Raw genomic sequence first — 25,910 nt, forward strand, 5'->3', positions numbered from 1 at the left:
TACTGATGCACCCAAAATATGCACATGAGCAGGGATTCCATTGGGGACTTGGGAAGGCTGGCAAGAGCTTCAGAATTTGGGTTCTCAAGGAAATGAGGTGGGTAAGGAATCCCCTCAAATGTCACTGTTATCATCTTACCCTCTGAACAATACTGGGCATATTGCGTGCAGTTGAAATATGGCATTTAAAAGGAGGTCAAGAAACATTTTCTTCTCTGTGATTTTTTTTTTTAATATAAAATCAAGATGGCAAGGGCTTCTTCAATAGTGAAACTGAAGTAAGGGCAGACCAACGTGGGCTCACAGCGTCACCTGTGGCTCAAATGTCCCCACAAAGCACCATAGTCATGGCAGGTCTGCCTGTCTCTGCAGAGCCTGTATGTTTTCCAGGGCTTCCCACACCTAGAAGAGCATCACACCCTGCTAAGCTCAAAGTGCAAGCCCAATAAATGTTAGTGGGATAGGAAAAGGCTTCAAAGCAGCAAATGGAAATCTGTGGCAGAGTGAAGCAAATTTGTGGGTGGGAGACAGGATCTTGGACTTCAGGCAGATTTTTTTTTTCCCCCAAAGGCCACATATATTTGATTGAAATTGCAAATGCCTATTTATGTATTTGCATAAACAATCATGCATATTTGCTTGTGTTTTTATAGACTGTTGCCAACTATTTTCAGACAATTTCCAAGAGCAAGTGATCATATTTACTATTCTTTTTATCATTTCTGCTTTTCTCCCGGCTTAGTTTTTAAAATCTATCTTGAACTCAGACAACCCCACTGTGTGCACAACAACTGTCACTGGAAGTTCCATAGTAATTTATTCCAAAAGTTGCTCTCAATAAATTACTGCTAATGTCTGATTAGGTTATGTCCAATTCCCTGTAATTAGATTCTCCATGAAGAAAAATCAGCTTCCACAATTTCTTTTATCTTCCCCTCCATCAGTATTGTGTCACAATTTTGGCAGCTCTGGAGAAAAGATCTGAAAAATACATACTGGGTGGGGGCAAGTCAATTGAGTGTCTTTTGTTTATTCTGAAAACTTGAAGGAAAGATTGCCCCTGTAATCATACTGTCATTTGAGAAGTTTCCCCGGTTGTTAAAAAGCCATTTTGTTACAATGAATTGTGTACCCGTTATTTAATTAAATAATTAGCAGAGCATAGATACTTTGCTACTACATGTAGGAAGACAGAAATAGGCTAGCATTTCTATTAAGGCTAGAAATGAATCATTCATCCTAACCTCTAAATTACATAGTAAAGAATACATAAATAACAGCTTTACGTTCAGTTTTGTTGTAATCTGTTAAAATGCATGGAACAGATATTGAAATACTTCTCCATGATAAAATTAGCTCAATTAATTTTGAATATCTTTTTCTAAATGATAAATTGTTTATAAGTATGCTTGGAGAACAAAAGTACTACTGAGAAATATGTGTAACAATTAAAACAGAGACTTACTGTTGAATAATAGCATTTTAAAACTTGAGTAATTAAAAAGACCATCATCAATCCATCCAAGTCTCTCTTAGATGTTCCAGAAGCTTTAACTTGATCCTGGTAGCACATGATACTCAATATTCAAATAACTATCAAATTATAATTAATTGTCTAATTGGTGGACTAAACGTTGTGTTTTAAAAATCAGTAAGCATTATAGGCAATGGTGTTCATAGGGAATATGTTTTCTTTTGCCATGAGACTGGCAATAATATCCCTTCATCCAGAATCCTGCAGTGATAATTACATGGAGCAAAGTTGTGTATCACCCAAGACAGACATGTACAGAAAATGAACTTTCCTTGTTACAAGCTTCCGATATTTTCAGGCTGCACAATGAAGCCTAAGCTGACTGACATTCATAGGTGAAGGCTGGTGATTTTGCAATTTTACCAAGCAAATAGCCATTGTAGTTGAAATTAGGTCTCTCTTGATCCAAAGCACAAAGATAGGGTGCTTTCAAGGACTTTCTTGGTACTTGGTTCTCTTCTATTCAGTCATTCACCATTTGAAAAATACCTACAGAGAGGTAGACACCAGGGACATCCTTAGTTTTGGCGCTCTCTAGTAAGCTATAAGCCTAAGGGCAGGAACACTCTTCTGTGTATGCTCCCACCATCAGCTTGACCCACTTGAGGTGCTCTGTGAATGCTTGCCATCCACTTATGCTGAAATCTACTTCAAAACATAATGGACACTGGTACACAGTGCAGGGGTAATGAAAGAGAAGAAGTATTTAAGTTTATCTGGGAAAATAGAAAGGCAGTATCCTGTGAACAGATAGAAAGAACAACAAGAATGTAGAGTTTGGGGGGAAAAAATGGACCAAGAATTTCTTGATAGAAGATACAGCACAAAGAAAGGCACGAATGTTTTGTGTGGCAATTCAGATTGTTTCACCACCAGTTGTGTGTACCTGTGAATAGGTAACAATGAATTCCACGAATATGTATGATTATAATGCACCAATAAACTTGTTTAGTAAAATAAAATTTTAAATTAAAACAAGTTATAGTAGCAACCTCGTTGATTAAATTTAATAGAGCTCCTTCTGTTATCCTAGTCCAATATGGACTGGCTGATGTTGGCTGCATTATTGCTAAGGGTTAAGAGCATGGATTCTAGAAGTTGAATAAAGAGGTTTGGGGTTGATCTCAAAAAAGATAAAGAGCCAAACAGTAAATTCTAGAGGCTAGTAAGAGGAGAGAGTGACACTGGGTAATAGGTACCAAAATACAGGTAGAGAGGAGGAACAGGAGGACTAATAACTTAGAGTAGGGTGACTGTAGTAGGGTGACTGCAATTCACAATGACCTAGTACATATTTCACGAAGAACTTGAAGAGAGCAATTTATAGGGTCCAAATACTAAGAAATGTTAAAGGTATAAGGAGATGGAAATGCTAATTTCCTTGGTTTAATCATTATACATTATATGCATACAGTGAATTATCATGCTCTACCCCATAAATATGTACAATTATAAGTGTCAACTTAAAAAAAAAAAAAGAGGTTTGAATTCTGGCTCCGTCACTTGCCAGCTATATAATTTGGCCAAGCTGCTTAGCTGCTCAGTGCTTCAGTTCCCCCAGGTATAAGATGATGATTATGATAACAATGCCTTGTGGGACTGTTGTGCAGATTCAGTGAATTAATAGGTATAGAGCACTCATATAGTTTCTGGCATGATGTACAGGCATTGACTAGTATTGGGTAAGGCAGAATAAATGAGGTCTCTATATACCAGTCTTTCCCAGCATCTTTGAATGAGGGAATTAAACTATTCTGAGTTCCTATTAGGACAGTATTAGGATGGAATAACTTATTTGGAGTTATTGTGATGGGTATCAGAATCAAGACTCAAAATGATCATGAGACTGAAACAATCAGTCAAAAACAATATCTTGTATTTACAGAGGGATAAATTCAAAATTCTTGCATTGAGATCCAGAAAACACATTTCACAAGTTTTGGAATGGGGGAGCTTGCTTTAAGAGAAGTGTATGTATCGAACCGATATGGGGAGAGTAAATTTAATGGATTATCAGCTCTGCATGAATCAGCAGTGGTTATAGCTGCCAAAGAAACCAACAGGTCTCACGATTCTGTTTTAGTCTCTAGAGAGAACAATGGTGGTAGAAATGTGCTTCTGTCTTCCTCTGCATAGGCCAGCTCAGGACACACAGTAAGAAGAGCATCATCATGAGAGGGAATCTGATTCCACAGTGATGGCAGTGTGGATCTAGTGACACCCACAGTCTGCAGTCCAGGACTTGGGTTCAGATCCTGGCCCTGCTCCTCTCTGGCCTGTGACCTTAGAGCCTTTGTTGCTTTGGCTGTCCACCTCAAACAACACGATCTGCCTTCACTGTGAGATCATAGCATTAAATACATTAATTTAAAAAAATGGTCTTTTTATAATTGTCAAAATGAATAGAATACATAAAATTCACTGATATGTATGTATACCATTTAGAAGCATTAGGTTCAATAGATGTGCCACGACCATCACTATTTCTAGAACTTTTTCATAGCACCAAACAGAAACTCTGCTATCATTGTACCAGGGATTCCCTGCTTCCCTCTACCCCAGTCTCAGATGACCTCAAATCTACTTTTTTTTTTTCTAGGGATTTCCCTATTTTAGATATTTCCCAACACAAATTTCTCGACAACTAAAAGTGTTTGAAGATGGGATGGGCTTTTCCAAGAGGTGGTGTCCATTGTCACCAGAGTCGTTCAGGTCAAGGAGAAAACATTTTCCAGAAAATGATGTGGTGCGGAGTCATTTGGAGTTGGAGTAAAGGACTAAAAAGGGCCTCCCAGATTTGACAATGTGAGTATAAACTCCACAGTACCTTCCACGTGTGTCCCAGGCTCCTTCTGGCCCCATTTTATCTCAGATGAAACTGAGGCAAGAGCCCTTCAATAAGTAGCTCAAGGTCATTCACTGAGTCACAGGGAGAGCTATGCATAGAACTAAAGTCTCCTGACGCGCAGCCCTGCCCTGCATTCCACCATCTGATGGGGCTGCTCTCTGTGACCTACTTGTCCTACAGTTCATGTATTTTTCCTCCCAAAATCCCTTGGGGCTTTGTTTGAAGGCTGTGTAAAATATCTTAAATGAAAAGTGATTTGATAACACCAAATTCTTAACTTTATTATGATGAGGATAAAAGCTGTTAGAAGATCAATTTGCAAGCATGAAACCACTTTGATTAACCATCAGAAAACAGACCCTTAAATTCACATTTTCAGTAATGTATGGTGTTTGGATGTCAGACTGAGAAAGGGTGCTGGAATGAATTTCAAACATATTCCATAGCATCCTATGAGACGCCTAGCAAATGCTGCTTTTTAAAAAGTACAGATTTGGAGACCAAGCACAGCCTTCAAATCTGATGTAATCTCTCTTAATATGGAACCAGACACAAATGTACATGGAAAAGACTCAATTTGGATAAGATTGCAGATTCACTGTTTTGTTTTTTAAGACTCAGGATATGTCATTGAACTCAATGTCTAAAGAGAAAGCCAATATGTTCCTTTTAAAAATAACTACAGAATCATCTCTTCTCTAATGATAGATTATAATACTTTTCAGGGTAAACAGAAAACAATAAGTAATTAAGGCTTTTTCAAATATTAAACATATTATTTAGTAATTCACTCAGAAGTCATCAAAATTTTCCTATGTAAGGAATTCAAAATTCAGGTTCTTCTTTATATGTACATTATTTCTTAGAATTTGTATCCTAAGGGGTCCACAAGTAAAGATGAAGTTTTGTTGTTATTGTTTTTTTCAGTAATTTGCCCTACAAAGAACTGGGGGGGAAAAAAAAGCCAGGTATGGTGATACACACCTGTAATTCTAGCGACTTGCAAGGCTGAGGCAGGAGGATTACAAGTTTGAAACCAGCCTCAGCAACTTAGGCCCTTTCTCAAAATAAAAAATAAAAAGGACTGAGGATGCAGCACATTTGAAGAGTGCTCCTGAGTTCAATCCTCAGCATGACATACACACACACACACACACACACAAAACAAAAACCTGAAAACAAAACCAAAAACAACCTTAGAAGCCAACGGTACAATTAAATCCAACATATAAACATATTAAAAGAAACATGTTTTTAGAGCTTCATCTGTTTTCAGAGCTAAATCTGTTTTTAGAATGCAAAAACATTATAAAAATAGACTACAGTTGACCAATTCCTTTTCACTACATTGTATAAATGTGCACCTGAGTATAAATATACACATGTGCACACTTGGGTGCACATATCTAAGCATAACTATTGTCTCAAAGTACAAGAAATCTTGAGGTAGGCAGGCCAGGGCAGGGACAGCAACTCCTAATGCCAGGAGGCGACTCCTTATTACTACTCTGCTCAGTTTTTTGTGGTGCTGGGAATTGAACCCAGGGCTTCACACATGCTAGGACAGAACTCCATCACTGAGCTGCTGCATCCCCAGCCCATTTTATTTAATTTTATTTTACACAGGTCTTGCTAAGTTGTTGAGGCTAGGCTTGAAGTTGTGCAATTCTCCTGCTGAGGAGCTGCTGAGGAGCTGCAATTACAGGTGTACACCACTGCACCTGGCTCTTTCTGCTCTACCAACATGTGGACATTTGTCCTCCTGCTTCTCACCTTAAGAGTTGTGTTATGGTTTGGATATGAAGTGTCTCCTCAAATCTCCAAGGTTCATGTAGAAATATTCAGAGATGAAATTATTAGATTATGAGAGCTGTAACCTAATCAATCCATCCTAGTTTGAATGGACCTAACTAGGTAGTAACTAACTGAGCATGGCCGGAGGAGGTGGTCACTGGGGGCGTGTCCTGTAAGGGTGCATCCTCCTTGTGGCCCCTTCCCCTTTTTCTTTGCTCTTTGACTACCATGAGCTGAGTAGAGCTCCTGTCATGTCATTCCACCAGGATGTTCTGCCTCATTTTGGGCCTCGAACATGGACTAAATCTCTCAAACTATGAGCCCAAAGTAAACTTTTTCTCTTGTAAGTTGTTCTTGTCAGGTATTTTGGTCACAGCAATGAAAAGATAACTAACACGGTTGTATAGTAGCTTTAGCCCTCCTGCATCAGCCAACATCTTTCCTGCCAGGACAGTGGAAGCAGGAGGTGTAGTACTTATATTAGGAAAGCAAAGGTTATCCCAGAACCTCTTCCCTCTCCCATTGACATTGCCTTCAACCGAGCTGTTCAGGAGATAAGGCAGAAGTCACCCTCTTCTATCCTCTTTTATGCTTGAACATCCCTGCCATGTCATGCATTATGTCCATCGCGAAATCTGTAGATTCCATTTCAAGTCTTGAGTCACTTCCTCCTTTGCTTCCTTCCCTAATTCTGGCTCTGCTCAAGCTCTTTTCATCCTCTGTCTAGATGGGTGCAATAATCTCCAAATTGCTCATTGTTTCTCCAATTTGGGTTTATAATCCAGTCTGTTTTCCACATTGCCACCTGACTGGTCTTTCTAAAACATCCACATGACTGTCACTCCACCACACAGAAGCCTAAACCCTTTAGCATGGCGTGAAGGTGCAGTGTTATCTCACTCAGTCTCTTCCAGTGCATCATCTCTCTTCCTCCAAGTATACAAGGCTCCAGTTTCCTAAGATATTTCCAATCTTAATGCTTGTACATGCTACTATTTTCCCCCAAGATCCCTTTCTCTAGCATTATCTGGAAAATTCCTACTCATTCTTTAAAATTCAACTCAACCTTTTCCTCTGTGAAGGCTTTTCTCTGCCCACTTCCTACTCTTTCAAGCGGATCCAGACACTATACTGTGTGTGCACGCAGGTATCTCTAACATCCCGGCTGCAGTCACTTATGGACACAGTGAATTCCTTGAGGAAGAGGCAACGTCTTCCCATCACTGACCACTGATGCCTGTTGGCTAATAAAGCTTGCTGAATAAACAAGAGAGTGAATGACTAAAGTGGTGGCATTTTTATGGGATAAATCTAGGAAACTGAAAAGGATAACACCATGAAAGAAAGTGATAATCTACTGTGTGACAAGAAGATCTTCTAAAATGGTATTTTTTGTTTCGTGGAGAAGCATTCGCATATGTGAATTTTCAAAATAACTGAAGTTTCACTTTTTTTTAAGTTGAATAAAAACTAATGAAAATATTTTAAATACAATTGGTAAAAATCTTTCTAAAATGCATTACACATTTCCTTGCCTTTTAAGGAGAGTCTATTGAACCAAATTTAACCTTTTTTGATGACTCAGTGTCATCGTTATGAAACTCCATTACTGTTGAGGTAGGAGGACTGTCTGCTCCAGACTGTTAACCATTTAGTTCTTTACTGATTTTTCTCTCTCTTGCACCATTAGGGTTTATTTAGCATCTTAATCATTGTAATTGTACAAATCTTCAGAATTAGAGAATCATTAAACCATAGGATTTGAGAGTTCAAAGGAATTTTAGAGATCATTTAAACTATCAGTCTATTAAATTTTATAGATAAGAAAACTAAGCCCTATAAGTGAGCAGTCCTTTTACAAGTGATTGCTTTTAATTTTCTATTTTAATGACTTTCAAACTGTGCTGTGTAGCGCACTCCACTCAATTTGAGCTCAGGCCATTAGGTTCATTTTTCTTTAAAATGCTAAGGGGAAATTTGATTTCAAAATATATACTGCAGGCTAAACACACCATGCATGAATAACTTAAGATACATCTTATTCAGGGTCACCAGTAAAACATATTTATTTTATTTTTACAACAGAATCTCTTTCTAGTTTTTATGCAATCTATCACTTTATTCATTAATAAAATACCAATTATTTATTCATGTGCTACCTAAGTCTCCAATCAGAGAATAACCAGGTTGTTCACTGATTAGTTCACTGTTTCTTAGTTGTTAGAAATTTATAAGGCAAAGGAAGAAAAACACACTTTTACTAGGTATGCACCATTGTGCAGAGGTGATCCTTATCAAAACAAAAAGAAAACATAAAACCCTCAAGATAGGTAATGTTACCCTCATTTTGTAGGTGAAGAAACCAAGACAGAGAAAGTGGACAATTTATCCCAGTCTTACAATTACTCAGGAGTAGAGGAAAAATGTAAACCCAGTGCCTAATATCACACAGTGGTTCAAGAAATTCATAATCTGTAAGTACATTTTCTATTAATTCCATAGCAGTGTGATAAAAGCAACCATGGCAGTGTGGGCCCACAGAAGAGGAAGTACTTGGTAATACCTGCAAATGTGAGAGAAGTTTCCATGGTGATATTTGAGGTGAATTTTTGCTTGTTTGGTTTTTGTACCAGGGATAACTCAAGGGCACTTGACCACTGAGCCACATCCCCAACCCTATTTTTTTTTTTTTGTATTTTATTTAGAGATAGGGTCTCACTGAGTGGCTTAGCACCTTGCTTTTGCTGAGGCTGGCTTTGAACTCACCATCCTCCTGCCATCAGCCTCCTGAGCTGCTGGGATCACAGGTGTGCGCCACTGCGCCTGGCTTGAGGTGAATTTTAATAGTAGTAAAAACACCGATAGTGGTAGAAAACACTTTCAGGGGAGCCACTGTGGATTAAATATGTGCCTTCTTATCCACATCCTCACAGTAACCTTAGTATGTGCCCCCCTCTACAAGAGACACTGAGGCAGATAGGCTAATGTAACATTTCCAAGACCACACCATGAGAAAAAGGCTGGCTCCAGGGTTCTTTCTAAAACCACTGTGCTCTGCTGATTTCTAGAAGTGAAAGAGGTGAAGGTGTCCCCAAGAGAGGGGGGAGTGACAAAGGTATCAAGGTACGTGGGAAACGGTAACCTGAGGTGACTGGAGCTGGCAGTGAGAAAGTTCAAACACTGAGATTGGATCAGGCTACTGCTCCCCTACATAAAACCCAGCCATGGCTGCTCACTGCATTTAAGATCCATACAAACCTTGGCTACTTCTCCCTCCCGTGTCAACACCACGTTCTCTCTCACAGCTCTTCTTCCTGTTCCTAAAACTCACCAACCTCTCTGTGGCCTCAGAACCTTTGTATAGCTGATGCTCTGTTCTGAAATATTCTTCCCCTCACTTTTACCTAACTGACTCTAGAACATCCTCTCATCTGGACCTAACTATCATTTACTCAGGTCTTTGAAATTTCCCATGATGTTACAATGGCTCAGAACAGTACCCTCAGCTCCTCCTTTGCAGTACTGCCAGCTTTGTCATTACAGTGTTGTGACTATATATATACTACATGCTCCACCAAGGCAGGGCCAGTGTCTGTGGCAGAGGTGGTTGTTTTTGCTGCTGTTTTTTTATTTGTTGTTTGTTTGTTTGTTGTTGTTTTTATCCCCCATGACTGGGTCACAATCCAATAGCAGAAGTTGAAGTTGGAATTGGAAGAGTCTGGCCTTTATCCTACGGACAATAAGAAGGCAGAAAAAAATCAACCAAGACTGATGACAAGATCCAACAGAGGTTCATATAAAGTGAAAACAAAACCTAGTGTACTATGGATGAAGGAAGAGATAAAGACCCAGGCTGAAAGAACAACTGAGGATCATTTCAACAACCCAGATGGTGGCCTAAACCACAGCAGTGGTGGAGGTGTGAATTCAAGAGATTACTCAGGTGGTGTGGCCAGATTTGTTCATTTCATGAGTGTGTGTTTATATAAGCCTGCTTTGTATTCTTCATGAACTATTGTAAACTCAGATGTACAAAACAAAGCATCAAAAAGTAGACTTGTACAGAAAAATATCCCACTCTGCGTAAGAGGAAAAGTTCAAAAACTAAAGACTGATAACTCCTCGCCTTTCGATCTGAAGAGGAATGAATAAGCATTTCCAGGGAAAATGTTCCCTTTTCAAGGAACCAAATTGATACTACCTGTACAGAGAAGCTATCTGACAATGGAATGAGGATATCAAAGCATGCTTGTTAAGGGGCTTTGCTGGCTTTTACTAAGAAAAGACAAGACAGGTGTTTTAGTCAGCTTTTCATCGCTGTGACCAAAATACCTGACAAGAACGATTTTAGAAAAGAAGTTTATTTTGGCTCACCATTTCAGAGGTTGGGTCCATGGCTGGCCGCCTCCACAGCTCTGAGACTTGAGGTGAGGTAGAACATCATGGCAGAAGGGCGTGGCAGACAGAAATAGCTCAGAAGATAGCCACCAGGAAGCAAAGAGAGAGAGAGCTCTGCTCACCAAGGACCAAACATAAACCTCCAAGGCACACCCTCAGTGGTCTACTTCCTCTAGCCACACCCTACCTGCCTACAGTTGCCACCTAGTTAATCCATTCAAATGGATTAATCCATCACTTAAGCTACAGGTCTCATCATCGAATCATTCCAGTCCTTAAAGTTCTTGCATTGTCTCACACACGAGCTTTTGCAGGACACCTCATATCTAAACCATAACACCAGGAAAAGGCTAAGAAAAAAAAAAAAAGAAAGAAAAAGAAAGAGATAAAGGGAGCAGAAGTACGAACTTAGTTCTATAAAGTGTAAAAAAAAAAAATCGAATGGAAGGAGATTATGAGCCCTGACGTTAAGGGAGGAAGACGACTAAAGATAACAGAAGAAGACCACTATGAATGGACACGGCCCTTGGTGGGAAGCAGTGCCAGCTGACCACATGGTGACTGAGCAGGCGTGGCTGCTGGTGGTTGCTCTGGACACGGCAGATTCCACTCCTGAATACAGTTTGCCTCCACAAGGCTGACACAGAGGAAAGCTAAGAATCCATCATCTTTGCCTTAGATTTTTTAAAATAACATATTTTTCTTGAAAATGGAAGCTTCTTGATAACCATTCTCCCTAATTTCCTGAGTTTGTGTGAAACTGAAAGGTTACTTTAAATATAAAGTTCATCTGATCAGGAGCATCTGGGAGTCAATACAGTAAGTCTATTTTAGTTTCCTATTTAGCAGTAGTAAAAAGTGTACTTAGAGTAGATGGCACCAGGGAGCTGCCATCTTCACACCTCCTAACAGCACTGTTGTTTCCTCTCGCATATGTCACGATGAAAGAGCCAAACTCCAAACTCCTGCTTCCCCAAGTCACTTAAAAATCATGTCTCGAGTGCTGCCAGGCTGTGATAGACCACCCCCACTTCTATCTACACCCCCAGGGTTTGGGAATGGGACAGGGAGATGATGGAGAGAAAATGTATATCCGTTGTGACGGAGGTATGACGGGCTTAAATCTGCAGCACTAAAATTAACAGAAGAGGTGTACGGTGACATAATCAGGGATCTTATTTGGTCTCAGTCCCTGGTTCCTGGTGGATCTTCTAAAACCCTTGTAATTTCCTGGTTACTAGGGGTGAGTGGAGCCTCTTCTGCTGTTCATAGTAAGTCTCTTTCAGCTTCACCTGAGTCTGTGCTAATGAAGTGTGTGTTGGAGGATTGGGGCAGGTTACCAGAGGTTCCAGGTAATTAAAGGTTGGCACTTTCCATACCACCTGCTCCAGAGAGGGCAAGGGACCAGAGACTGACTGAATCACTAATGGGCCATGAGTTACTCAAGCACACTTGTGAAATGGAACCTCCGTTAAAAACTCCAAACAACAGGGTTCAGAGATCCAAACCATCAAGGTTCTGGGGCAGCTGAGGCTTGGAGAGGGTGTCTTGCCCAGTGTATATCTTCCAGCTGGCTTTTCCTGGGTTGGATCTTTACAACAAACTGCCATAGTATGTAAAGCATGTCCTGAGTTCTGTGAGACCCTCTAGCAAATTATTGAAAGCTAGAAAGGTTATTGAGAACCTCTGACTTTGTGCAGGTTGGTCAAATGGGACCTCGGGATATGAGACTGGTGTCTGAAGGGGGATGGCCTTGTGGGACTGAGCTCTTTAATTTCTAGATTCTGATGGTAATTCTAGGAGTGTTAGAATTGAATTGAAATGAAGGATACCAGAGGTGTCCGAAGAGAATTCAAGAACTGCTTGGAGTGGGAAAAACCACACACACTTGGAGCCAGAAGTGTTGTGAGAATAGCAAAAATGTTTCCTTTCAGCAAATAATATGTGTTTAGCTCTTTTTAGAAAGTTCTAAAGGAATGGTCCTTCCTGATTGGTATTGAAGATATTCAGAATTCCAGCCTCATGGAAGATAGCTCTGTCAGGGGATGCAGCTTTTACAAAACTTGGTACCAAGTGCAGAGGGTGGGCATCCCCTGCTAGTCAGGACAGGGGGCAGGAGAAGGTGCCCAGTTTGCCTCCAATGCAAGTTCAAGTCACATGCATTCTGAAACCAGCTCCTGGTCTGGGGGGGAAGCTTTGGTGAAGCACCTGACTCTGATAGTGATGGGCTACGTTGCTGGGCTTCCACCTCACACAAAAGTCCTCCCTACGTCTTAACCTTTTTATTCGGTCCTATTTCATTTTCTTCAGGGCACGTTCCACTTTTGCCTTGTTTACTATATACATTCAATTTTTCTCTCTTACTGAGCAGTTTTAGTTTGTAACAGGTTCATTTCTCTGTGTCCATTCCTGCTCATCTCCACTATTTTTCTAGTAATGGGAAATTTCACTTTATTGTGGTCAGAATACTTTTAACATGAGATCTACCTTCTTAAAATTTTAAGTGTGCAATCCATTGCTGTTGACTATAGGTACAATGTGGTACAGCCAGTCTCCAGAGCTTATTCATCTTACTTGAAGGAAACTTCATGACTTCTGATTAGTGACTTCCCATTTCCTCAGTCACTAGTAACCACTCTTTCAGTACATGACCTTGACAGTTTCAGATTCTTCATGTATGTGGAATCATAGAATATTTTTCTCTCTGTGACTGGCTTATTTCAACGTTCATCTATGCTGTCACAAATGCAGACTTTCCTTCTTTTTAAAGGTTGCATAGTATGCCATCATATGGATATACCATATTCTTCGTTTGTTTTTGAGATGGGGTCTTGCTATGTTACTCAGGCTGGAACTGAACTCCTGAGCTGGAGCAATCTTCCTGCCTCAGCCTCCTGAGTAGCTGGGAATTACAGGTGTGTGCCACAATGCATGGAAAATACCATATCTTTATCCATTCATCTGTCCATGGACATTTAAGTTGTTTTCACATCTTGGCCAGTGTGAATATTGCTGCAATGAACTTAGAAATACTAATATCTCTTCACAATCCCAATTTCAAGTATTAATCCTGAAGTCAACACTCAGAAGTGGGACTGCTGGATCATATGGCAGATCTTTTAATTTTTTGAGGAATCTTCACACTTTCTCCCATAATAGCTGCACCATTTTGTACACCCACCAACAGTATGCAAGGGTTACAATTTCTCCACATCCTTGCCAACACTCGTCTTGTTTTTCTTTTCACAATAGCCATCCTGACATGTGAGGTGATATCTCATTATGGGTTTGATCTGCATTTCTCTTGATGATTAACAATACTGAGCAATGGATTATATATCCATCAGCCATTTCTATGTCTATTTTGGAGAGATGATTTAAGTACTTAGCCCATTTTAAAATTAGGTTGTTTGTTTGTTTTACTTTATAGAGTTGTACGGGTTTTTACACATTTTGGGATATTAAACCCTTATCAGACGTATGCTTTGCAAACATTTTTTTCCACTCTGCAGATTGCCTTTTCATTCCACTGAGTGTTTTTACAAGACCACTACAGACTGCTAATTGTCAAAAGCAATGACTTCTCAGCATTCTTCTTGATTACTTCCTTCTCCTTAATACACGCTCCTTTCAAGACAGCATTTTCTTCTAGCTTCCTCTCACCTGTGGGCCACTCTTCCTCCATCTCCTCTGCTTGTAAGTTACATATAATTCCGTCAACATTTCTCTTCTCTGCGAGTTCCCAACATGCATTTTTTCTCTATGTTTCAACTGCAGCTTGTGTGCCAATGATTCCCAAATCTGCACAGCACTGTTCCTGATCTCTTGCTTCTTTTTTTTTCAAATTTTTATTATTGGTTGTTCAAAACATTACATAGTTCTTGACATATCATATTTCATACATTTGATTCAAGTGGGTTATGAACTCCCATTTTTACCCCGTATACAGATTGCAGAATCACATCAGTTACACATCCACTGTTTTACATATTGCCATACTAGTGTCTGATGTGTTCTGCTGCCTTTCCTATCCTCTACTATCCCCCCTCCCCTCCCCTCCCCTCCCCTCTTCTCTCTCTACCCCATCTACTGTAATTCATTTCTCCCCCTTGTTTTTTTTCCCTTTCCCCTCACTTCCTCTTATATGTAATTTTGGATAACAATGAGGGTCTCCTTCCATTTCCATGCAATTTCCCTTCTCTCTCCCCTGATCTCTTGCTTCTGAACCAAAGCATCTTCTGGATATCTTACGAGTCCCTCTAATTCAGCATATTTCCAGAGCTGGACTATCCTTTTCTCACATTCAGTCAAATTTGACACCTTCCTTTGCCTCATCACTTACACTGTCATTAAACTTTAAAATGTCTTTTTATAGAACAATCCCTGTTCATTACTTCCATCTCCACTACTCAGTTAGGTCCTCATCAGGACTAGTAGATGGTTAATTAAAGGAACTCTGAAAATCAGACTAATTGAATTCCAGGTTTGCTTGTTTGTTTTAACTTAATAGCTGTGTGCTTTGGGTAAGTTATTTAACTTCTTTAAAGCTTGGTTTCCTCATCTGTTGAGTGGGACTAGCACCTAGAACTAGTGTAAGAAATTTCATGATCTCAATAAAATGTCATTCACAATGGCTGGCACGTGGTAGCCACTCAAAAATGTCATTTTTCTCACATCAGTATTCTCCTTCCTGCCTGCCTTAACACATATTTCCCGTCTAATGCTCATTCAGCTATACCAGTTACTTCCTAAATCATGTCAGTCTTTGATTAAAAGTAAAAAACTCTGCATGCATTTTTATTGCCTATATTTAAAAGACTGTCTCTTAAAGGCATTAATGACTTTTTAGAAATCTAACCCCAAGCTACCTTTCCTGATAAAAACTCCCCACTGCTTAGCATATAACATACATATCTAAGATACCTAGTTAAGCCTTGCTTTCTTTATTGTAGTCATCCCATTCTCAAGATCTTCCCTTATTTTTTTTTTAATTTTGTAGTTGTACATGGACAGAATGCCTTTATTTTATTTGTTTTTTTATTTTTATGTGGTGCTGAGGATTGAACCCAGTACCTCACACATGCTAGGCAAGTGCTCCACCACTGAGCCACAACTCCAGCCCAAGATCTTCCCTTATTTCTATATTTTTGGTACCACCAGGGATTGAACCCCAGGGTGCTTAACCACCAAGTCACATCCCAGCCCTTTTTATATTTTATTTAGACACTGAGTGTTACTAAATTGCTGAAGCTGGTTTGAACTCACGATCCTCCTGCCTCAGGCTCCTGAGCCACTGGGATTACAGGCATGCACCACTGTGCTCAGATCTCTTTTATTTCTAGGAGGGGAAATCGTATTTATTTTTGCATAAGCACCTGTTTTCACCAATGAATACAAATTCCTTGGAAGCAAAGAACCCTCCCTTATTAACTTGGTACATCGCATTCATTTATTCACCAAATATTTATTTTGAGAGCCAGGCACTGTGTAAGCATTAAGGAAACAACCACAAAGAATGATTGACCCATACCCTTAACAAGTGTATAGTGTGGTTAGGGAGATAGATACACATACGATTCCATTAAAGGGTAACAGGTGAAAGGGCAGAGCAGTGCTCTAAATCCTGATCATATGTCGGAATTCCCAGGACTGAATTGTTTTCTCAGTACTGCAAATTAAACCCAAGGGCCTCTACCACTGAGCTCTTTCTCCAATTCTTTTTAATTTTTATTTTGAGACAGGGTCTTGCTAAATTGCCCAGGCTGGCATTAAATTTGCAATCCTCTTACCTCAACCTCCCAAACCAGAGATTACAGGTGTGCACCATTGTGCCTAGCTGAATTCTTTTAAAAATGCTAATGCCTTTGTTAACTACCAAAGATGCTGATTTAATTGGCCAGTGGTGTGTGTGTGTGTGTGTTTTTAAAGCTGCTCTGGAGCAGTTATGTCAAGTGAGTGTTGCAAACCTCTGGGATAGAGTTGTACACAGGAGACTATGGGACATGAGAGACTCATCTGGTAGCTGGCACTTGGGGTTGTCCTTCCTTTCTCCATGTGACTTAGGAGACAATGTCCCACCCTCCACTCAGGGGTAGATTCTGATTGTTCTTTTTGTGATTAGTTTAGGTAGGCAAAGGAAACTCACTCTGAACAAGGATACAGAGTGGGAGGCTGACTGTGCAAAGTTGGAAAAAGGTTTCCTACTCCCAAGGAAAATATGCCAGGAAAAATATACTGTTTCTGCTTCTGGACAATGCTGTGTCTGGCTGTAATATCTGGAATTGTAGAAGTCATACTGTAACCACAAAGGCAGAACTGAAATCCAGAAAGGAGATGGGTTCTGGTTGATGCAATTGTCAGTCAGTGCATCAGACAACCCTGTTGTCAGTCTACCTGTGCATTCCTTCATGTATGAAGGTAATTTTCTAATTGTTTATACTATTTCGAATACGAATACACTCTTTACCTGTAGCAGATGGCATCTCAACTGATATGCAACTAAACCAAAGTTGGGGATCAAGGAAAGGAGTGTAGTCCAGAGAAGGTGATATCTGACAGGAGTCCTCAGCAAGGCAGTTGAGAGGCAAAAGCAGCAAATTAAAAGACACGGGTATGAAAGTATGAGATATTCTTGAAACTGTATAGTTCAGAAAGCTACTGCAAAGCGTTTAAGCAGGGAGATAAGGCTGGGGGGTGGTAGACTGGGTCAGATTTTGCTGTGGTGGATTAAATATGGCCACAAATCCTTTGCAGCTCTTCCTAACAGGAGGAGTCATCTGTCAACATGCCATGCATCTGGCTGGCTTTGTGACTTGGTTTGACCAACAGAATACATAACGAAGTTATGTTTATTCTAATTCCAGAGCTGAGGCCTGCCTCTCCTGAATGCTGCCTAGAGGCTACCATGCTACCATGAGGAAGGTAGTTTAGCCCACTGAAGCATGACAGGACAGGTGGAGAACAGAGGTGGCCCCTCGATACCCAGTGCCACCTGCTGGGCCGTGAAGGAAAGGCCATCTTGAACCATGCGGCTATTTCCACCATCACAGGACTGAGTATGAGCCCAGTGAATCTAGAGTAGTAAGAACTATGACATCACTGCTGCATTAGCAGGGTTGAGAAATAATGGGGAACTGAACTAAGGCAGTGGTGGCAAGAAGGCACAGAAAAGTCATCACAGAAGTTTGTAAAATCCACATGATGGTGAATACAGGTTAAAGAGTGTAAAGGAGGAAATAAATTAGGTACCAGAGTTTTCTGGGATAGGTAAACAAAGGAATGATGGCACCAATCACTAAAGGAGAGATCATGGGAGGAAGAGAAGGTTGGAAGTAACTGGGGTATGCCCAAGTGGAGATGTACAGAAAAGGAGTTTTAAATATTAAATAAATGTTTGAAACATAAATTACTATGATTAATCTGGGAGAATACTGAAGTACTGTAGTCCAAGGAATCATCTTGATTTGATCTGTATGGCAAAATTTGAGTGCCTTCTAAAGCAAGTAAAGTTTTCAAAAACTTTTATTGGTGTGTTATAATTATACTTAATAGTTGGGTTAACTGTGATATATTTATATATGCACCTAGCACAAATTCATCTCTTTCATTCCCTCATACCTCCCCTTTCCCTCCCCTCTTCCCTCCTCTGGTCACTTTCTGCTACCCTACTGGTATCTCTTCTATTTTCATGAGGTCCCTTTATATGAAAGAAAACCTAGGAACTTTTTAGAGTCTGGTTTATTTCACTTAGCATGATCTTTGGTTCCATTCACTTTCCTGAAAATGTCACAATTTTTGTAATTCTTTATGGCTAACTAAAACTCCATTGTGTATATATCTATATCTATATCTATATCTATCTATCTATCTATATATATATACCACATTTTCTCTATCTATTTTTTTTAGGGACACCTAGGCTGGTTCCATAACTTGGCTATTGCGCATTGTGCTGCTATAAACATGGGTATGTATGCACAGCTTTAGTATGCTGACTTTATTCTTTAGGATAAATACTGAGGAATGGGTCATAAGGTGGTTCTATGCCTAATCTCTTGAGTAACCTCCAAACTGATCTCCACAGTGACTGTACTAATTTCCAATCCCACCAACAGTGTATTCTTACCAGCATTCATTATTTTTTATATTGTTAATGACTGCCATTCTAACTGGAGTGAGATAAAATCTTGGTGAAGTTTTGTAAGTCAAGTAAAGTTTTAATGGTGTGAACTCATTCTATTGACACTTCATCAGAATATAAAGGAAAAGGAAAGTTTAAGAGTCTGTGCAATCTGAAATGCTGATAAATCTGCACACTGTTTAGCTTATGTGCTTTAATCTGTAATCTCAGAGCACACTTGTAGCATACAGTGGTCCTATACAAGGCACTGCTGCACTTTTCGGTATCTCCAGAGGGTAAGTTCTATTATACAAGTTCTCTCTGTTTCTTTCCTGCAGATTCTCCTATCCTATAGAGCATGAAGGGGTCTCCATATGCTAGAAAGAATGAAGACTACAGCTAGAGAGAGTCTACTTCCAAGGTGCATATTTTGTCAAGTGGGCACAATATGTGATTTGCCAGTGTAATAAATTACGCAGGCTACAGACAACATCAATATCCACAAGTAAATACTGACTTACCTTTGATATTGGTTAAAATAGCAAGTAAATGGCTGGGAACCAATCTCATCTTTCCAGTACTGTTGCCAATTCATGACACTTTCCAAGTTCTTCTGATTTTCTCTCTTACAGGGAGGAATATAGGAGCACTAACAAAATAGAACACAGAGAGTACAGCTATTATTCTAGAGAATATTAAAATATACTCCATTTTTCTTCAAAGATGTTCTTTGATTATAGTGCATGGCTTGAGACTGATAGGAAAGCACAGATTGATAGGAAAGCATAACCAGGGCAACTACTGCCCTGGTTAGCACTGAATGCCCATCTTTTTTTTTTTTTTTTTTTTTTTTTTTTGTAGTTGTAGATGGACCAAATGCCTTTATTTTATTTGTCTATTTTTATGTGGTGTTCAGGATCGAACCCAGTGCCTCACATGTGCTAGGCAAGCACTCTGCCACTGAGCTACAGCCTCAGCCCCTCGAATGCCCATCTTGATGGCCACAGATGTGCCAACGGTGTCACCACTAGGCATTAGGGTTTTCACAATGCTACCCATCAGCTCCTGCTCAGGTGTTCTAATCATGAGACAGGAAAAATTGCCAAAGAGAGCCCTAGCCATCATACTCTTACCATCTTAATATGGTCAAAGTAGTTGGATTGGGACTATCCACAAGGACCCACAGCAATTGGCATCTTGCTTGTGGCCTTGGCTCCTGGTCCATTTTTACAGGGAGATGGCACTGTGCAGATGTTAAATCTAATTTAAACCTAATTTTTAAATACAACCAAATTGAAATTGCTTCACTATATTTCAAATTTCCAATTTGGTACAATGGCAAAAAAAAAGAAAAGAAATAAAAAAACCCTCCAGTGACTAAAATACCTTTAGCCATTAGGATATAAGGACATTTCATAAACAAAGAATTACAATCCAATGACAAATTAAAAGCATAATATACCTTCTCTTCTGGGGAGCCTGCCAGTCAACAGAGGGAGCGGGGGAAAGTTCATTTTTATCATCAATTCCTATCTGTGGACCTTGGCATTTTTCTCTTCCACTTTTAACTATTAAACCAAGCTCATGCCTAGATCTTCTCCAGATCCTACTTCTCAATCACTGAAACTTAAGTTTTCTTTTCTTACATTCTCTTAGGCAATGAAATCAGCAGAAAACTTCCTTCAAGCATATAATCAATGTATTTTGCTAACTGATGTTTTTTCCTAGCCATGCCGCTGACAGAGTAAATCTCTTCAGGGGGCTCAATTACCCTAAACAATACAGATTCAGCACCACTGAAAAACTGATTTTAACTCCAGTTGTTAAAATGAGCCCTAAACATCCTAAGCCATTTTCTCCAATTCAGACTTTTATAAAGATGAAGATGATTCCAGCTTATATTTATTATTTACAATATGCCTTATATTTATTATTTACAATTATTTAAATATTTATTATTTACAATATATTTATTATTTACAATATGTAATGAGTACTGAATGGGACAGAACTTGTGTACATTTTTTTTCTTTTCTTTTCTTTTTTTTTTTTTTTTTTGGCACTGAGGATGCTTTATCACTGAGCACATCCCCAGCCCTTTATTGATTTTTTAAAAAGTATTTGTGTAAATATTCTGCCATTTAATTAATTAATTAATTTGTTTATTTGTTTATTTTGGCACTGGAGATTGAATTCAGGGGCACTTGACCACTGAGCCACATCGCCAGCCCTATTTTGTATTTTTTTAAATACAGACAGGGTCTCACTGAGTTGCTTAGTGACTCACTGTTGCTGAGGTTGGCTTTGAACTTGCAATCTTCCTGCCTCAGCCTCCCGAACCTCTGGAATGAGAGGCATGACCACTGCACCTGGCTTTTTTTTTTGAGACAGGGTTTCATTAAGTTGCTTAGAGCCTAGCTAAATTGCTGAGGCTGACCTTGAACTTGCAATCCTCCTGCCTCAGCCTCCAGAGCCACTAGGATTACAGGCATGTACCACCAAGCCCAGCACTCAACGTATTTCTTACAACAGCCCTCTAATGATCTCCATTCTATAGATGAGGAAATTGAGATTCCTGTCAGGTCTACAACTAGAAATAGATTCCAGTGATTTTATCACATTCTACTCACAGATGTTTTACCAAGGTGTCTGATATCAAGAAGCAGAAACACAAAACAAGACAAAGCATTAGCTTTAGAGTACAATTTGAGTTACATTCTTTTACTTATAGCAAATCATTTTGCAATGCCTTCCCATTATTTCTGGTGAAATTCAAAAATTTGAGCACTATGTACAAAACTATGATCTGGCCCCTGTCTGGTTACATCTTCATTTAATCCTGGGATACAGCTAGACAGAAGCCACAAATCTGCCACATGCTGTGACATTTACCTGCCTGGCACAAACTTTTATCTCCTTTCAATGTCCCTTTTCTTTCATCCCTTTCTTTGGAGTCAGGTCTAGTGTCACCTCTTTGGGGGACCTTTTCTTTTTGCTGCCTATTAGGTGCTCTTCCCCTGTGCTACCCCAGGATGCACATCTCATGATATCACAGCCAGAACCACAGTCTCACACTGCCTGTCAGCCTCCCCTGGGAGCTGGCAGGTTAAGGACTGCTGTTTTTCTTTTCTGTCTTCACACTGAGGACCTTCTAGAAATGATGCAGTTTCAAAAATGTTTGTTGATTTAATAAAGGTCTTCTGTACATTTTTTATTCAAGATGATAAAGCTATTTTCAGTAAATACCTTAAAAATATACAAACAGTGTGCTTAAATTTTTAATATATTTGGTTGTTTTCTATTATATAAAACAAATTTACAACATGTTATACAAATACTATTTTAATGACTGGACTACTGTGCACATATAGTGTCACTTTTATTACTGGCAGTAATACAAAGCTGTGAGATACAGATTTTGAGTTCTTCCAATGCTGCACTTAGGCTTAGAAGCAAAGGAGACTAAAGGCTTTAGTCCTGTGATTCATTAGGTGTTGGGCTTTGGACAAATGTCTCCTCTTTTCTGGATTTCATTTTTTCTAACCTGTAAAATCTCCAAAATAATTTCTAGCACTACATTTCAATGACTACATTATTGGAGACACATCAAGAGAGAACCCAACAGAAGACAGGACTACAAACACTATTGCAGTGATTTTCCCAGAAGAGATCCTGCCCACTGAGGAGAGGCTGGGAACCCTGATGAAGCCCCCAGACTCCAGCCAGCAAAGGAGATCAGTGTGGGAGATCCCTCCCTGGAGATCTGGACTTTGCATTAGAAAAACATCCATAAGAGGATCGTGATTTTTCCAATTGCTTAACTTTATACAATGTGTTGGATATTTCCTTTCTATTAAAATAATTTCTTTCTATACACAGTCAATTAGTTTATAAAGCAAGAATAAGTGCCCATTTATTGTGGTATTTCTAGGAAGGAGAAATTTTCAGTTTTGAAGGAAGAAACTGTGGGGTATAAATGTCCCAAAATTCATCAAAGACCTTTTAGCAATGGTTATCCCTGCACAAGAGGTAGACTCAGTATTTCAAAAAATGATAATTAACAACCAAAAGTAATTAAAGTATATTTAAAATTTTTGAAAGATAACTCAATTTGAATTCTTTACTATTCAGGTTTTGGGGGGAGAAATTGTTTTAAAAGAAATGTGTCTACAAAATGCCAATTCTAAGATTTGACCACATGCATGTTTCTAAAAACAATCAGACAAAAACTTTCACTGAGTGTGGAAAGTTTTGTATTAGATATGTTGAGCTTTCAAGTGATCAATATATATAGTTTCATGTGAAACAAAATATATACATTTCTTGGCTTTAGGAAATTTAGAGCTAGTGTGGATAGATTCTGAGAGAAAAGACCTTTTTTTTTTTTTACATTGCAGAAAATAACTTGACAATAAAATTAAGTATCCTTAAAACTTATATTTAAAATTAAGTATTCCGGATTGCATTCTTTTCAAAGAATATCATAAATTAAATATCATGTAACACTCTAAAAACTTTGCAAAACACTGTCTTGAAAGGAAAAATTTCAAGACTAAATTTTGTGTTCTTAAGAATCATTAATGTTATATTTTCTCAAATCTTTTTTCTCCAATTGATTTGTCCTTAAATTTTCTGTGAGGCCTATTGCAGATCTTCCCTATGTCCCTTCTCAATTCTACGCAATAGATCATTATAGATGGTGAGAATTTTAAATACATTAGAAATGAAAATTCAAAGCAGTGTTCTAGAGAAGCAAAACTGGGAAAATCAACCACAGACTTCTTTCTAGGTCATTCAAGTGTGATGGTTTTCCATTCTCTGTAAGGGCTCCACCATGAATATATCCCTCCTTTGGTGGGGGGGGCAAATAATAATCTACATCATATCATCATCATCATCACTACTTCATCATAATGATTAACATATACTGACTTTGTGTCAAGCATCTCATTAACCCAAATAAACAAATATTATAATCATGCCCTCTGCATAGATGAGGAAACGTAAAGACAGAGAGATTTAAGAAAACATTCCCAAGATCACCATGGCAAACAATCTGGGGCTCAGATTGCAGAGTGTTCTTGACACTGTTCCACACTACCTTCCACATTTCTGTCTGTAGAACTTCCCATTTCTCTCTTTTGGAGTTCCCTGATCTGGGAGATGCCCTGCCCTCTGCATGCCTCTTCTGGAGAACCAGCATACTGTTTCTGTGCAGCCTTTCATTTTCCTGATCAGTTCCAAGAAAAATGCACTGTGTTTGCTCCTGCCTCTGTCTTCAAGTTTGGATTTTGGCGCTATGGATGTAACTTCATTTAGGTGAATCTGCAGACACAGTGCCTGTGCTCACGGAGGACAATATTCCCTTGGAGAAACAACTTCACACAATTCTGATATGTATCATTTTTTCATTTGCAAAGCATTTCCCCACTTCTAATATCATTAACACACACACACACACACAAAAAAAAAAAAAAAAAAAAAAACCTTCAGAAGAACCTGTGTTGTTTGCAGCCAGAACTTGGATGAGATCACTTTAAAAAAAAAATCAGGAGAAACTAGGTACAGTGGCACATGTTTATAATCCCAGCAACTCAGGATGCTGAGGCAGGAAGATTGCAAGTTTGAGGACAGCCTTAGCAACTTAGGCAGACTTTGTCTAAAATAAATAAATAAATAAAGGATTAGGGAGTTGTTCAGGGGTAAAGAGCCCCTGGGTTGGATCTCTAGAAGCACACATACCAAAAAAGCAGCATGCAATAAAATATAGTTGTTTAATGCCTATCTTCTAGAAAAAATTTTCCCACATTTTTATTGGTGAATTATAGTTGTACATAATGGTGGGATTTGATGTTACATATTCATACACACACAATATAATAATAATATTTGGCCAATATCATCCCCATTATTTCCCCTTTCCCTTCTCTTCTCCCTCCCCACCCCTGTTCCTTTCTTCTACTAATCTCCCTTCAATTTTCATCAGTCCCTGCCCCCTCACCTTTCTTTTCCTTTTTTCCTCTCTAATTTCCACATATGAAAGAAAATATATGACTCCTTCCTTCTGTAGGGAAAAAAATCTTTTTTGATTTTTTTTTGCATTCATGAACAAAATTGATGGAACTGAGCAATATATTCCAAATTTAACATAAAAACCTCCACTAGGTTTATTAAGACACTATAATAACTCAATGTGGAATGTTTGATTGTGTTATTACTTATTTTTCCATTATCTTATTTTAGGTTTTATCAATGTTTATTACAGCATTCTTTTCCGGCCCACCACAATGCATTTTACATTTTTACGAGAAACTTTCTTGAGTGGGTTTTTTGTCTTGAGTATCTTGAGGACTGTGTTTTTATCATGTGGGCAGAGTAGGCAGAATTCACTTTCTTCTTTTTCTGAATCATTTTTTAAAAATTATTGCTTAAAACATGTGGTCTATTTAACTAAATATTGGGGCTTGGATTCTATGTGAAGTATTATCTAAGAAATAGAAATGGAGAAATTTTTTCTCCAGTGTTTTTTCTTGATTTCACTTAGGGAGGACATAATGAAAGACGTAATACTAAAGTGGGTTTTGCTGATTAAATACTTTCCAAATAAATTTAGTTAGAAAATGAATTCTTAACATATTATCTACTGGAACACAGGTTTAATCATATTTTATATCATAATCCCTCCCTTTTTTTGAAATCCTGTAATAACACTTTCAGTTATGATTTGTAATTCTAATGATATTTTTGATGACATAAACATATAATCAGAAAAGCTCTGTGGAATAAAAAGTATAACTGAGCCATTTATAAACTCCACAATGTTTCAAATGTCATGCACATGCACGCACCCACACAGAGTCCTTATGAATGTAGGTTAATTGAAGAAACACATACGAAATTATACGTCAGCTAAAAAATTAAATTCTAGGGCAGGTGGTTCTAGAATGCATATCCATATCTGAAAAAGCTAAATGAAGATGATGTTATAGAAGACTCTAAAGGTCAAATAAATGGCTCAGAAAATGTGAAAAGCAAGGCTAAGAACCAAAGCTAAAATGAGCTCTTACAGTGGTACCCAGCCTAAGACAATGTTTGTCAAAGTATGTTCCACAGAACACTTGGCTTGCTTGTCAAAAAGATCCACCCTCCTGGTAGTCTGATTCATTAAGATGAGGAATCTGCATTTTTAACAGCTCTTGCCTCAGAATGACAGATTT

General features: G+C 38.7%; 1 protein-coding gene and 1 pseudogene across 1 annotated transcript in view; both read right to left on the bottom strand.

Moving 5' to 3' along the window:
- Nucleotides 1–25,910, bottom strand: part of Kcnmb4 (potassium calcium-activated channel subfamily M regulatory beta subunit 4) — a 62,106-nt gene that overhangs the window by 13,630 nt on the left and 22,566 nt on the right. The window contains exon 2 of the mRNA XM_015483011.2: nucleotides 19,215–19,342. Coding sequence (XP_015338497.1) covers nucleotides 19,215–19,342 — 128 coding nt within the window. The remainder of the gene's footprint in view (nucleotides 1–19,214; nucleotides 19,343–25,910) is intronic.
- Nucleotides 19,352–20,675, bottom strand: LOC125617418 (annotated as a pseudogene).

The sequence above is a fragment of the Marmota marmota genome, unplaced genomic scaffold (genome assembly GCF_001458135.2).
Source record: "Marmota marmota marmota unplaced genomic scaffold, marMar, whole genome shotgun sequence".
In the NCBI taxonomy this organism is placed as follows: domain Eukaryota; kingdom Metazoa; phylum Chordata; class Mammalia; order Rodentia; family Sciuridae; genus Marmota; species Marmota marmota.